We start from the raw sequence: 15,447 nt of genomic DNA, 5'->3' as shown, positions 1-15,447 counted from the left end.
GCTTTCTACGGTACATTAAGCTATCTATCTGGTGGCTGTTGAGTCATTATCTTATGCTAAGCTAAATTAACATAGAGCTAATGGCTAAAGCATGGTATGCTAACTATGCTAGTAGTTATACTGTAAGTTCATGTTTAAACTTTTAAATAGATAAAATACCTTTCATTTCATGTTTTTCATTCTAAATTCACAAAAAGACTGGTTTCAAATCCTTGTTTAGAATAACAATGAGGGGGGAAAACCACCAATCTTGTTAATCTCTTTCTCCCATTTAACCAGTCCTTCTAGTCCATTTTATCTAATCAAATGTCTTTATCTTAGTAATGTGATTGTAATCATCTGTCTTTGTCCAGACAACAAGGGGCCAACATGAGGCCAAGAAGACCCCAAGGCCTTCCAACCATAAAAGTGTAATTTGTGGACTGGACAAGTCACTTCTAAAGATATTTTCTATCTCAATGTGTCCTTATTGCAGTGTTTTGTTTTTAAATTGTGTCCAGAGGACCATAAGTAATTATTTTTGAAATTGCAATTATTTTTGTATGTCTTTGCTACTCCAGAAGAAGATGAGACTTCCCAAATCCCACCGCCTGCCACCCTGAGGTCCTGCCCTTATCTCATTCTCAGCGGGTCCGTCCTAGCAGGCCCAGATGGCAAGCCCTTTCTTGTGCAAAGATTGTCCAGATAGCTGCTTCCGCCTTACTGCCTTACTCATCTTCTCACCATGAGAAAGAGCCAGCAGGTATGCTTATTTACATGTATTAATTAAGCCTTATAATGAGCTCAGCATGACGTGGCATTTGAATGCATTCCTGATGTATTGTGAAAACTCGGTGGAGCTCCGTAGCTTGGTGGCCCGACCCATTCAAATGGCCCACATGCGGATAAAGGACTTAAACACACAAAATCAACTCAGTATAGATATGCGATCTTCCCCATCCCCCGTGGACACACACACAGGTGCTAATGAGGAATAAAACAGTTACAGTTACTTATTGTTAAAGCTCATACAATAAAAATGCAAATGAGAACAAGAGTCAGTGATGAAAAAATGATACATTTATAAAATAAGACTGCAGATACAATTGGCATAGTGTAAAAAAAACATTTTTTCATTGAAAAATATTGCTTTCACCCACAAGGTGCACTTAAGAACAATTACATTTGATCATGATACCAATTAAATTCATTTACAAAAGGTACACGAAACAAACTGGAATGGTTTTAGTTATGTTTGACCTTTTTAAGGTGTAGTTTTAGACTGCTTATTTGTATGACAGGAGTAATTTATTTAGGCCCCCTGGGTTCTGGCTAGTAAGTCAACTTTGTCATTTCCTGTTGCCACTGGGTGGCGTTGTGACTAATTCAGGAAGTGACCAATGCATAAATTCAGGGTGTTATCTTCATCAAGCACACGAATTATGTGAAGATCTGACCTTGTGGATTTCAGTTATTGATGTGGTGAAAATTTGTCACCATGCCATCCCTTTCCCATGTTCTAGGACGTTGGCAAAAATGCTTAAGAATTTGTCATCATCCATCTGTCGAGTACACATGATTTTAATTTGGGCTCATTTAGCAAAAGTTCCGAGGAAGAGTTTGTCAAAATATAAAAATATAAAAATGTCCATCTTCCTGTTTGCTTGCGAAAACTGGTTCTTGAGGGTTCTGGCCGCATCGTGTCATGACGGATGTCGCCAACTAGTGGTACGAGATAATTTTTACACAATTAATAGGGGGCGCTAAATGAGTGTTTGAAAACCTGACGTGCTTGCATACTAGCGAGGAAAGTAGCACAATAGGAATAAATATAGACAGATCCACTTCACACACATCCGAACAGAAGTCTCAAAGTAGACGTTTTACAAAATGATTGCCTTGCATGTTCCGATCTTAACGCAAAAAAACACGCTCATCATGGTAAATGGAGTCAAAACATAGTCACAGTCAAAACAACAATGTCGGAATGTTGTGGAATTATATAGCGCTTGTCCAGCAAAGTGTACATTCATTGCACCGCTAAATATGCATTACTGAGCATTCACATTCACATTCTTCATTCACGTATTATATAAAAGACAAAATAAAGATGATTTTTTTAAGGATAAGCAAAAACCCCAAAGTACACTTTTTGCTAGGAGACCATGAAACGACAACACAGAACCCCATTTGTAAAAAGCTGCAAAAAATGCAGTAATATGCATGCCAGGCCACTAGTTGGCAGTGTCACTTGTAAAAAAACACAAGAACATCAGGTTCTTGCAGGAGAGTTTGGGGTTATTACCTGAGCTTTGTGTAAATAGTTTTTTTTTACCATTACTAGAAGATGAAATAACACCCATATCGTCCCCTTTGCACGTGTTATTCTTTGTTTACTAGAGGGACTTAAGAGACGACCGCCGCTCTTAGCATACAGCAAGAAAAACCGTGATCGAGTGAGGGAGTTTGAATTGTGATGTAAGCGAAGCGCGACTGTAACTGTTAAAATAATGAATTTTGACAATATCATTCCAAATATGAGGCACCCACAGATGGATGAATTTACAGCATTTTAAATACAATTAGCATTTACAGTCAAACCTCAGTTTCGGTCCTAGTTTTCATCTGACTCAGTTTTTGGTGTAATTTGGCGTTTTCCTACAGCCAAACATTGTGTAGTTCATTTTCCGGCATATAATTTCACGGAATGGAGTGCTTTAACAGAGCACCACATTGCCAAATAACCCACCATGTGGCCAAAGACAGTTGCAAGTGCATACATTTAGGTTTTCATCAGACTTTTTGGAACAAAACCCGCAGTTCCACTTTATAATGGTTTAGAATTGGGTATATTGATGCATTTAAGTAATAGAACTCCTTAGATAAATGTGCACTTCGTTGGAGAAGCATTATAAGGACATTTGTGGACACGCTACCATTTCAACAATTATAATATTTGAAAACTACAACTCAGACCACATACTGTACTGGACACACACGCGGATATTTACAAAATTGCATATTTTTGGAAAGCTTGTTAGCGTCATACATGGGATTTTGTGCAAAAAACTGATGCAAGTGCAATTATGGCACACATGAATGATAATATTCATGCATGTTGCTGTATAAAAGAACATTGATTTGAAACATAATCTACTACATCCAATACAGAGGCATGGCTATTCACAACCAAGTCAGCTGATGTATGATTGAGCAAAATGTGCTTTCCTGTGGACAAAAATTCTTTAGGTAGGAAAATATAAGTTTTCAAAAACATCCGTGGATATGTGGTCGTCATCCATTGTCTTTGAAACAAATGGTTGTTATTATCAGTTAATAACCGCCCTGTAAAGGTATTTTAGCTCAGAACATCAACATGAGCGTGTATTTTTGGAAGAGCTTGTTTTCTTTCCCTGTCCTAAGGCATCAAACACTAAGCTGCTGCGGCTCTACTTATTACCTCCTCGCCTTGAAAAAAAATCCTACCACAGGGGAGCTGGCTTCACAACAATAAGCAGCAAATAAAATCAAGGTAGAAACACTTTAAAAAGTGAAATAAAAGCTCAAGGTTCTCCCTCCTTAATTGTACCTGAAGGGAAATCCCTTTAAATAGCAGTTGGCAGAGGCAGTTAGCTGGCAGAGACATCAAACAGTCAGTGAGCAGAAGCTCTATAAATACATCACATTCACTTGCCTCACTGCTCAGAGGAGCCTCGACTTTCCTCCCGCTAAGCCTGGCGCCGTTCAACATGGAGCGCAGGACGCCGCAGGACTCTTTTTAAGCGCAACACGTTGCTTTGCTTCACATCGCCGGGAGGTTTTTATCTCTCAAAACCCTAAAATTATAAGTCCCAACCTTAACTGGAGGGCAGTTTGGTTTGTGCCTTATGTTTATAAGGCAGGAGTTTCAAGGGCTCTGCTTTTCTTCACATACACCTCAGATGTTTGCTCAGGTACCAGCTGACTGAAGCTGCTCCTGAAAGAGGCCAGGAGGTGACCTAGACCAGGGGAGTAAGAAAAAACATGGCGGCTACATCAGCAGTCTCTCTCAACAAAGGGACCAAATAATCTCCAAATTATGTAAAAACAATATGACTGCAATCTACTGTAACAATACACATTGGACTTCATTGGCAAAAGTTTTTGCCACATTTTTTTCACGTTGGGCCCAAAAGTATGCAACATGTATGTTGCAGAAATAGGCAACCATTAAGTCTCTCATAGATCACCTGGAGATCCTAATTTGACAAACACTGAGTAAATATTACACTACATTAACTACACCTACAGCTGTAGGAAATCCTTTGAAGAAGTATAAAGACTTGTCCAATTGTGTACTTTGACTAACCTGTCCATGTCTTTTGTCCACTCAGAGTGAAGCTGCTGCATTGTGAGTGGGAGTTACAGATGTACGCTGCCTCTCGTGCACTGTGTACAGACAGCACACAGCCATGTTGACTGTAGGACGGCCAGCAGCGATACTCCGCGTTCCCTGACGTCGTCATGTTTGACATCACGCTGTAATCTGAACACAAAAGAAGGTCATGTCATGTAAGTACACAATATCATGAAGGATGTGTATGCGCTAGTATGTCACCATGGCCTTCTTATTTTTTAACAAAACATTTTCTTTGAAAACAAACAAATTGTGGTCTATAAGTAAAAGATGGAGTTTGCATGTTCTCCCTGTGTGTGCGTGGGTTTTCTCCGAGTACTCCGGTTTCCTCCCGCATTTCAAAACATGCATGTTAGGTTAATCAGCGACTCCAAATTGTCGTATGAATCTGAGTGTGAATGATTTGTTTATATGTGCCCTGCGATTGGCTGGGGATTGGCCGGCTCTACTCTGAGCCCCTCCAGGATGACTGAGGTCCTCACCCTATCGCTTAAGGTGAGTCCAGCTACACTGCGGAGGAAACTCATTTCAGCTGAGGAGTGTGATCCCCCTATAGTGGGAACACACCCTCCGGCCACCCTTCTTGAAAAGGGGGACCACCACTGCAGTCTGCCAATCCAAAAGGTACTGCTGTATTTGTTTGTGAAATGAAAAACATTCATTTCAATGGGGAAAAACAACTAGGAGGTTTCCCACTGCAATTTATTTAGTTAGCATGTAGGAAACTACAATCCAAATAGTAGCTAGTGTTCTGTCCTTTTTAGTGGCCATTTTTCAATTCCTTTACTCAACATATTGTTAGCCGACCACAAGTTTGTAATTGCACGATGGTTTTCCAAAACATCTTGAGCTCCTCTCTCGGCATGCTGCGCCACACTAAACGCATCACCCCTCCGCGACCCAAACATTTGCCTTACATTAATCATTATAATTCTTCCAGTCAGGCGTCCTGTCTTAAATCATCTGCTCCACATTAGCCATGAGAAAGAAGCACATACACATACACACACACACAAAAGGCTAGTTCATCGAGAGGAGGGCGCTCCGTTACAAACTGTTAACCTTCTTAAATGGTGTGAGCTGGTTTGTACGTGTACGTGTGTGGAGGGGTTTGTATTGCTGAAAAAAAGGCACGAGGATCTGCCTTGTGGGGATGAAGAGACAAGAAGAACAGGGAGTGTTCTAGAGGATCTTTCGCCTTGCGGGAAAGTGAGGCCTGGTGTGGAGCGAAAGGGTAGCCGACCTCAGCTGTTTGGGGACATATGCATGAAAGCTCTCTTTGTATTTCACATGTGGGCGGGAAATAGTTAAACATTTTGTCAAATTCCTACTTCAACTGAAATGAATCATCTCCGAAAAAATAATAATCCGGCTTCCCTCTGTCACTGATCTCAACTGTGGAGAATGTACACCAAAAGAATTGACATCTGTGAGCCATTTCAAAATAAGACTTATTACCTGTTGAGTCTTTCTGACACACACTATTACACTGACATCATCATGGCCTCTTTTCTGCTGAGTTGCGTCTTTACTCGCAACAGTTGGGCATGATTAACTGAGTTGGGCATTATTAACTTCATCATTACTTGAAGCACTTGAGGCAAAATTAAGTGCACTACGTGGTGGCAACCAGCAGAGGTGCTCTTACACTTCTGCTTGCCATCCACTCTAAGTAATTTGTGGACAGCCTAAAAGGAAAAAAGGCAATAAGATGCAAAATAGACAGGAAATCACAATTAGCTCCTATAGGGTGTTTTTTTTTTCCAAAGTAGATTTTAAACAAGCAGCAGCAACAAAAGAGAAGATAACATTAGTGTTAAGTCAGAGTGACCAACTGGGGGCTCAGACAGCAGTCAGTCATTTGACTGCTTGTGACCTTCTCACCTTACCCATGGAAACAACCCACTCCACACATTCTCCCGACTTGCTTGTTATTTGACGTGAAATAAAACCTGAACTAAGCCCACATATTAAGCCAGACCCTACGCATTTTCAGCTGCTCTTATCTCACGCACCATCAGCCATGCAGAGGCTTGACTTTTGTGGCACCTCCTTGCGAAGCTGAAACATTCCCTGCTGGTGTTAGCTTCGGCGCCCATGGACTCTTTCCCCTCAATCTGTGATTAAATTCACAAAGAGCTGCTATATAAACAGTCCGGCATCTGGGGGACGGAAAAATCTCTCGCCACAGGAACGTGGCTGAGTCTTTCTGTTATTAATATTTCATACGAGTGCAGGCGGACGGCGAGAAGGAGGGAGTGAGGCGGGGTCACGGAACAGTCAATACTTTTTTTGTATAGTGAAAGAATACAGCTTTGCACTTTATGTGGCAAAAGAATGTCAGGCTGTAGAGTAGTTCTTTTTTATAAGGAAAAAAAATCTTTCCTTGTATCCAATATTTTCTTTGAAAACATAGACTTTCTGAGCCGGAGACATGCAGGATTAATCCCACTCTGTTGGTTTTGTCCTTTCATTCCAGCTGCCTAATAACCTGTCAAAACAGCTCGAGCAAGAGACCCCCCAACCCCCGTCTCTCTCCACACACACACACAAACTCCCAGACCTCATTTTTTTAAAGAAAGAAAATGAAGTGTAGCCTGTCCTCCATTAGCCAGAGAGAAGGCTAAGCATTGTGTCAGTGGAAGGTCACAAGAGGGCCCTGTGTTCATTACCTGCCAGTAAAGATGGAGGCATGTTGTCCAGGTGCAGGCCAGACTGGTAGAGGTGCAGGATATGTTCAAAAGTCTCCAGAGTCTCATTCATGTTGGCTTTCAGTTCACCTGGACACAACACGCATGCAATGTATTCAGCATACAGTGAGAGAAAATATCACCATGTCTACGTGCACTATATGGAAGCTGATCAGGAAGTGAACCTGGAAGAAAGAAAGTTCCACTCTCCTGGGAAGACATTCAACAAGAATCTGGAGTGTGTCTGTGTGGAATTTTTGGCTCCATTCATCCAGAAAAGCATTTGTGAGGTCAGAGGTCACAGACAGACGAGGGGGGGCCTGCTGGTCTTTGGGAGCATTTGGAAGTTGGAAGCATTGGATAGTCCAAAATGTCTCGGGGAATTAAGGCATCTATGTCAGCTCCTTATTGACTAACTGGAAAAAAGCATCCTTGTAGATGACTACAGTGCATTCCACCAGGCATTCCTCAACTGATCAAGGTATTGGATATTACCGGTGTCTTAGAATATTTAACTATTTGAATCGGAGGAGTCTCATTCGACTATCAATCTCGCCATTGACTCATGTGAAAATGTTATGTGATCAAGATTGTACCATTCTGACTACATCGGGGGTTCCCACGGCCACGGGTGAGCATGCATTTTTACATGGAATGCTTTTGTTTTTGTTATACAATAGCAAAGAAAACCTATGCTTATGCAAAATAGAGGCATGTTTTTTTTTGTATTTTGTAGTTCATTCATTCATTTTCTACCGCTTATCCTCACAGGGGTCACGGTAGTGCTGGAGCCTATCCCAGCTGTCTTTGGGCGATAAGCGGGGTACACCCTGGATTATATCCTGCCTCTTCCTGCTTGTAAGCTACACCGACACAGCACACACACGCACTAGTTCTGTTTGTTGTCATCTAATTATCGCAATTTGGCAAAGCTTACCTATATTAGCTATTATTGAACATAAACACAAAATGAAACAGTTAAGTGTCTTAAATCCCACAGCTTCATCAAAATTAAAAAAAGAGATATCATTTTCATATCAAAATCTGAACATGATCCAAATAAGACGAGCAAAAAACCCAAATCCACTATGAATCCAATATAGCCCCCAATAGAATCCTAGTAATGAATTGAGGTGTGTTTAGTTCATATGGTGTATTCATGACAAGTTGGATTCATTATCTTGTCAGCGTATTAAATGAAGCATTTAAAGACGGGGCAAGTCATCACAAGACGACGATAACACAATGATTGACTTCACTCTGGTGTTCACAAGTCATGTCGAGACGCCGCTCTTCCTCACCTGTGGCATTCATGATGTGGTCCACCAGGTGTGTGAGGCCGGGTGGGGCCTGGTGAGGCAGCAAGTAGGTGAAAAAATACCTGAAGCCGTACAGGGAAACAGAAAGATGGATCATTGAACATGACTTGTGTGACGGAGCTGTTACAAGCAGCACATAAAACTGTCAACAATCCGAAGAAGGTTCAAAAGCGACAAGACTCGCTTTTAGCCTCAAACTACCCATTTATGAATCACACCTCTCCTGTTAAAATCGCAAATCCCCAGCTCCTGTACGCTTTGACTGACAACATTTTGTCAACATGGCGTCTGTTTAAACACATGCATCCATCTTCATCCATCGTCTTTACCTGTAGGCATTGTAAATGTTCATCTTCTCATTCAAGCCCTCACACACGCCGCGAGACGAGCAGCTCAGGGTGAAATTTCGGTGTGGAAACTGGAGGGAGCAGTCGCCATCGGACCAGCAGGTGGTTTCGGCTGCGCTGGCGTCATCGAGATCGGTGAGTTTTAGCTCGCCTGACACCATGACGAACTGGCGGGGTTGAAAGTCCAGCAGAGCCACAGAACCCAGAGGAGATTGAGACAGGAAGTGAAGGAGGCGGACCAGGTCCAGACACACCTGGAGGGACACAGGACAATTGTTAAAGGGCGCCTATTATGCTAATTTCTGGCCCTTTGTATTGAGTTGTGGACTCCGATAGAGCAGCTATATGCAATAACCTGCACGGAAAGCTTTCTAGATCTTCCAGAATCTGCACCTATTCCAGCTGTATATCTTTGGATTTCCAAAACGCACTGTTTTAATTTATTCCACTCCCACTCCGCTATGACAGGTCACACACAGCAGGTACAGTGAGCTGCTTGTACACGGGCACGCCATTATAAGGAAGTCGTGAGGAAGGTATTGGAAAAAACTCTGAAATCGATTGTTCAGAGCCATCCCAAAATTCTTTCAGAGCTTACTTCCAAATGCGCAAACCTCATTATCTGAAATTTTGGCATTATTAAACATGCAAACACAACATTTATAGGTCAGAAAAGTGGAAAAAGCATAATATTGTATATGAATAGAAAACTTGTTCAAAATTTACTGCAACAATTTTTGCCTGGAAATCCAAAAAAAGCCTAAAAATTCAGGCTAGTAAATTATACAACAAACTCCTGATTATTTTCACCAGTGCGTTAGCCAAGCTACTCGGGTTTTATACACTCAAACATCATTAGCATCAACATAAAACTCCTCTTTCTTTTAAAGACATCCACATTTCCAAGCCATTTCCTCATGCTATAGAAACAGGAAGAAAGAAGGCATCAGCTGCACACTGACAGAGTATATAATGTGTGTGTGACAGTACAGAACAAGCATACTGCAGTTAGTGTTGGGTAAAACTTTTTGGACGTCACTGGCACAGTAAAAACAGCAGTCCATGAAACCAGACACCCCTGGATTACTGTAGCCCTCACAGATGTACTGTAGCGAGGCTCGAGCAAGGCTGAGCACGACAACAGTCTGATTTTTTTTTTCGAGCAGCTATTTAGCTGAGACACCACTTTATGTTTTGGGGGATCACGTAGGCTACAGATATAAGTATCTATTAGACCTTTAAACACCTGAAAATACTGTCGTACGTGTACCAGGCCTGTCACTTAGTAATCACGCAAAACCTTATTTATTACTAGTTTGCAGTTGTGATGCTGGTTTTACATCTTTTAATACTGTATGTATTTTATGTAAGGTGAAAATATTTTGATGAACAGGACACTCGGTCGAACATTTTTAACCAAATTTTGCCTCTGTTTTTGTACGCAGTTTTGGTTTTCATACAATATTGCCGGAAAACAAACTTTGCCCTGTACTGTATCTGCCAAATGGGGTGCCCAAAGAAAGCAACCTATGCGTTGATGACTCACTGTCCGGGCATTTTTTTAGCGAGTGTGAATGCTAATAACCCACGATGCGGCTGAAGAACATTCAGCAAAGACTATTGAATTTGATTTTGCCAGGATGTACAGGAAGTCCGCATCAACGTCCGCCAATGATGTCCATTTGTAATTATTTGACAGTTTTCTGCATGTAACATAATTATTCATTCATTCATTTTCTACCGCTTTTCCTCACGAGGGTTGCGGGGGTGCTGGAGCCTATCCCAGCCGTCTTCGGGCGAGAGGCGGGGTACATCCTGGACTAGTCGCCAGCCAATCACAGGGCACATATAGACAAACAACCATTCACACTCACATTCATACCTATGGACAATTTGGAGTCACTAATTAACCTAACATGTTTTTGGAATGTGGGAGGAAACCGGAGAAAACCCACGCAAGCACGGGGAGAACATGCAAACTCCACACACAGAGATGGCCGAGGGCTGAATTGAACCCTCGTCCTCCTAGCTGTGAGGTCTGCGCGCTAACCACTCGACCACCGTGCCGCCCCGTAACATAATTATACTCCATAAAATTTATTTTTATTCATATTGCGGGGTGTGACAGTTCTGCTATAAGTTCTGCTATAACCAAATATAAATCAAGAACGTTTAAAAACTGTTTCTAGATCCGGATCGGATGTTAAATTTTGGAATGGACCCAAAATTTGGGGGGAAAAAACGTGCTCTCTAAAGTCGTAAAAACTTAAGAATCCGAATCGCCGAATTGCCTGAAGTCCTCGATTTCACAAGAGGATTAACTCATGTGTTTTGCTTATTCTTTGGCAATACTGATTCAATAAACCACCCACATGGCAACCTCTCAGGGATTACATCACATGCAGCATAACACCGCTCACTTTAATGTTCCAATGAAAAACAATAAAAACAAGCACATTTTCACCATCTTCTTAAAAAAAAAAAAAAATCAGGACAGACAGGAAAGGATGTGTCCAGAGAAAACAGGATGTTTTATGCAGCGTATGTGCTCTTCACTCTTTCACTCTCTCCTATTATTTCAAAGCACAGCAAGCCACGCTCGGATCCCTGCAGTGTCAGCTGGGCTTCTGTTGACTCCCACACTGTGAGTATACCTGCCATGGGGGGTTGAGCTAAAGCTATGTGTGTGTGTGTGTGTGTGTGTATGCTGAAATGACATTCCTAGCCTGCAGTGGATTAACTCTTGGTCCCATCTCCATTCCAACCGGGGCCTGATCAAATACACTGAGGGGCAGATGTCAGACCTCCTAAAGTTTCACGGTTCCATCTCTCATCCCACATGCCTTACCATGCAAAAACAGGTATGGAACCACATCAAGATCTTACCCTGAAGCGGTCCTCCCAGGGGCTCTGCAGCAGCTGGATCATCTGGAGAGGGTTCCCTTGTTCCAGAATGACAGTAACTCTTCCCGCTGCTTCTCCCACGCAGTGACCTTTGAACTGAGTGACAGCACAGCAAGGCAGCATGAGACTTTGGGAAGGTGTGAAGACATGAAATGATGCGGCACACGGTCACACGGCCGCCGGATGTGAGAAAGCTGTCAGTTTGGCGGTGATAGCTGCACCATGTGGTTTCAGACGGATAGTAAAAGGAGACACGTTGTCTGCTCCGGAAAAAGTGCCCCCAAAAGGTCAGGAGGGGGTCAACAGATTTAATGTAATTAGAAGGGAAGGTGCAGGATTTGCAGCGAGTGTGAGACAAAGGGAACATGTGACAAAAAAATCGAACACAATATGGAGTTCATATTGTGAAAAATATGTGAGGATGGTTTTTCTACACCAAACTCATCCAAGAATACCTTTATGAGTATCATACTGTTCCGACAAAGTCCCCAAATGATGACCAATTAAGATTTAAGGGCAAAAAAAACGAGGTTTGAGCTTTGAGCTTTGAAAAGGAACAATTATGGTCAAAAAAACAATCAAATTCTCTCATCCTAACAGCAAAGTAAAATATTAAGTAAATAAAAATTCCAGTCTTGGGTGTATAAGTGTATATTGTCTACTCAGCGTTTCTTTAAAGATATCTGTTAATATTTGGCATTTTATCTTAATATTTATTCTCATAGCATCGTACTGATGTCAAAAATGTCTTCCTTGAAAGACATTTATCTACAAAATAGATCTTTTTACAAATATTTTAGCCGTGTAAAAGTGAAGGATGATGTCTAAGTCATTTCTCATTCTAAAGTAATGGTTTTATTTCATTTGAACATGCATCAGATTACAATTGAATGCGTCACATAATCAGTTCACAGTTCCAACTGTCCAAAAGGAGTAGGAAGAAGCAAAGCTTATTAAATCCTACCCCTCCATCTGGTACTTTTACAATCAGTAACTTACATTTGTTCACTTCCTGCTTTCCTAATATATTTTTTAAAAATGTAATAGAAAAAAACATTTAAACTTAGTTCTTCCCTTTGATCATATTTCTCCTCTCTTGTAGAGAAGTATTGGATGACATTTTTAGGTAATTTTTAGCAGTGGCACTTTTTCTACGTTTTTGGTATTTGTATTACATTTCTCTTCATAATTAAGTCACTTGGTAACTGTAAAAGTGCTATATAAGTAAATTGTGAAAAGTTTCATATTTATATGCTTTCACATAATTTGGGGCCACTTTAAGGGGAGAAGGTGGTCTCACTTTCCATTCTATCAAAAGGTCACACAAAAATCTGGTCCTGCCAACTATACAGTTTTTTGTATTTATATATATATATATATATGAATACATTCCAGTCAAGTACTTCATAACTGAATTTATGCCATATAACCATACATGTTTGTAAGAAGCAATATGTGGTACCTAAAGCATGCATTTCTTCACAGCCTTTAAATTGAATCCTCATTTTAATCATTACATTTGGGCAAAATATGATGAATATTGTCCTGCATTGACTCTTTTATGCATTTCATTATTTTTGATACAAGTGTCTATATTGTACAGGACATTGAGACCACAGTCTGTGAAAGAAACAACATACATAACCATGTTAGCTATTTACCGACAGCATTTCACCAATATTTGTGTTTATTTCATGCATGTTTTTGCATAATTCAGGGTAATTTAAGGCGAGGGTTGTTTTTTTAAAGCTACAAAAGATACAAAATTCCAATGTTATCTGGGGTTTATTGTAGTTTTCCTATGTTTTATCCATTATTTTGCAGAGTGTGTGATGTTTTGAATTTTACTTTTGGAAAAAGTTTCCTTTCAAGACTTTTCCCTAAGGGCTCTTAAAGGGAAAGGATGCTGTCTAAGACACTTGTCATGTATTCAAGCAGCAACAAATGATACCTTGATGACGTTTGGATGCTGCAGTCTGTGCAAGAGGGCAACTTCCTTGCTGAGCTTGTAGGAGACCAGCTGTCGGCAGCCATGAGGGTCTTTAAAGTCCTCCACGCACTTGCCCATGTCAATGCCTTGCTCGTTGACCATCTTGAGGGCCACGTCCTCTCCTCCCGCCAGCGTCACTTTCACCACCAGCTTGGTGTATCCAGAACCCAGCACCTCCACCGCCTGCATGTCCTGCAGAGCTCCACAGCCCATTGGGTCCCCGGAACCACGCGTGATCTCCCTCCACATGTTCAAATCCCAGCTAGATCCATGTGCTGGGAAAATGCTCTTTTTGTCTTCTGGTCGAAAAATCAAAGGGATGATTTCTTGGCGTCTTTGCATGAGTTGGTAGTTCAACGCCAGCTCTTCGTCATACTCATCACCTTCACCGCAGCTGGAAGGTTTGGACATGTTGGCTCCAAAGTGGTGCACGCTGCTAATGAGGAGCGACACCAGAATGGACAACACCACGAAAGACAGCAGGGCAGCCGCGCGTAAAGACTTGCCCACGGTGGAGGACATTGTCCACGCTCACGTACAAAAGCTCCACTGTGGACGGTAGTGGAGGAGTGTGAAGAAGAAGAAGAAGAAGCACTGCTGCTGACTTTCAGCAGATCCTTGCTGGGAGGGAACTCCCTCTGGAGGTGTGTCCTGCCCACATGTAACTTTACACCCAGCTAGCAGAGCCTGCAGGAGGCCTCACGTCATCATCTGCCTTTTCAAATGGAAAATATGTTCAATCACTTAGCAACATGGAAACACACACGTGCTCTCACAATAAAGTACTGTTAATAACAAACAAAAAGTTTTTTAAAAAATTATTTTTAAACTACTATTCCGATTAAATCTTCTGGAATTCGGATTAAAATCGAAGCCGAGCAGCCACTTGTTAGCAAAACTTTGTCGGAATTAAAAAATTGCTACATTTTTCAATTCGGCCAACAGAGGGCGACAGAGCTCGTCTTGTCCTCAAAAGTATGGTCACAACATTAGGTACACGTACACACGAATGCAGGGGTGTTAAAACTTATAAACTAAATAAATAATTTCATACATTTTGTCTTTATTTTTCTCAATCTTTCTCGAGTCTTCTGCTTCCTCACAGGGTTAAGCTTGCCTCAACCTTGGAGAACAGTATTATGTGTTTATTATTATTTGTATTCAGGGTGGCACGGTGGTCGAGTGGTTAGTGCGCTGACCTCACAGTTAGGAGACCAGGGTTCAATTCCACCCTCGGCCATCTCTGTGTGGAGTTTGCATGTTCTCCCCGTGCATGCGTGGGCTTTCTCTGGGTACTCCGGTTTCCTCCCACATTCCAAAAACATGCTAGGTTAATTGGCGACTCCAAATTGTCCATAGGTATGAATGTGAGTGTGAATGGTTGTTTGTCTATATGTGCCCTGTGATTGGCCGGCGACCAGTCCAGGGTGTACCCCGCCTCTCGCCCAAAGACAGCTGGGATAGGCTCCAGCACCCCTGTGACCCTTGTGAGGAAAAAGCTGTAGAAAATGAATGAATGAATTATTTGTATCCATGGTGTTGCCAGCACATTATTATTCATTTTTAGTATTATTTCCCTAACGACATCTTCTCACTACTAATTCATTCTAATGTAATTTATTAATGGCCGCATTGTTCCCATTTGTTTTCACAGCTCATCACACTGTTTGTTTTAGTGCCACATGCAAATGACCACAGTGTGTGTGTGTGGTGATAAGTTAATGAGTGTCTGAGGTCAACAAGACATTAGCCATGTTTCAGGAACAAACAACACTAACTTTATTAAGGTGAGTAGAATATGGTCTCCAAGCGTCAGTATATG

The 15,447-nt window shown here is 41.5% G+C and overlaps 1 protein-coding gene across 1 annotated transcript; it reads right to left on the bottom strand.

Moving 5' to 3' along the window:
• Positions 1-1,078: 1,078 nt before the first annotated feature.
• On the bottom strand, positions 1,079-14,203 carry pkdccb (protein kinase domain containing, cytoplasmic b). Its single transcript, XM_058090318.2, has 7 exons — positions 13,587-14,203; positions 11,618-11,731; positions 8,714-8,985; positions 8,367-8,446; positions 7,048-7,155; positions 4,328-4,504; positions 1,079-3,977 (listed from the first exon to the last, which is right to left on the bottom strand). The coding sequence occupies exons 1-7, from the start codon at positions 14,145-14,147 to the stop codon at positions 3,871-3,873; spliced, it is 1,419 nt and encodes a 472-aa protein (XP_057946301.2). The 5' UTR covers positions 14,148-14,203; the 3' UTR covers positions 1,079-3,870.
• Between the last annotated feature and the right edge of the window lie 1,244 nt (positions 14,204-15,447).

The sequence above is a fragment of the Doryrhamphus excisus genome, linkage group LG14 (genome assembly GCF_037039965.1).
Source record: "Doryrhamphus excisus strain RoL-2023G ecotype Guam linkage group LG14, RoL_Dexc_Guam_v1.1, whole genome shotgun sequence".
Classification (NCBI taxonomy): domain Eukaryota; kingdom Metazoa; phylum Chordata; class Actinopteri; order Syngnathiformes; family Syngnathidae; genus Doryrhamphus; species Doryrhamphus excisus.
This window is presented reverse-complemented; position numbering and strand designations above follow the sequence as displayed.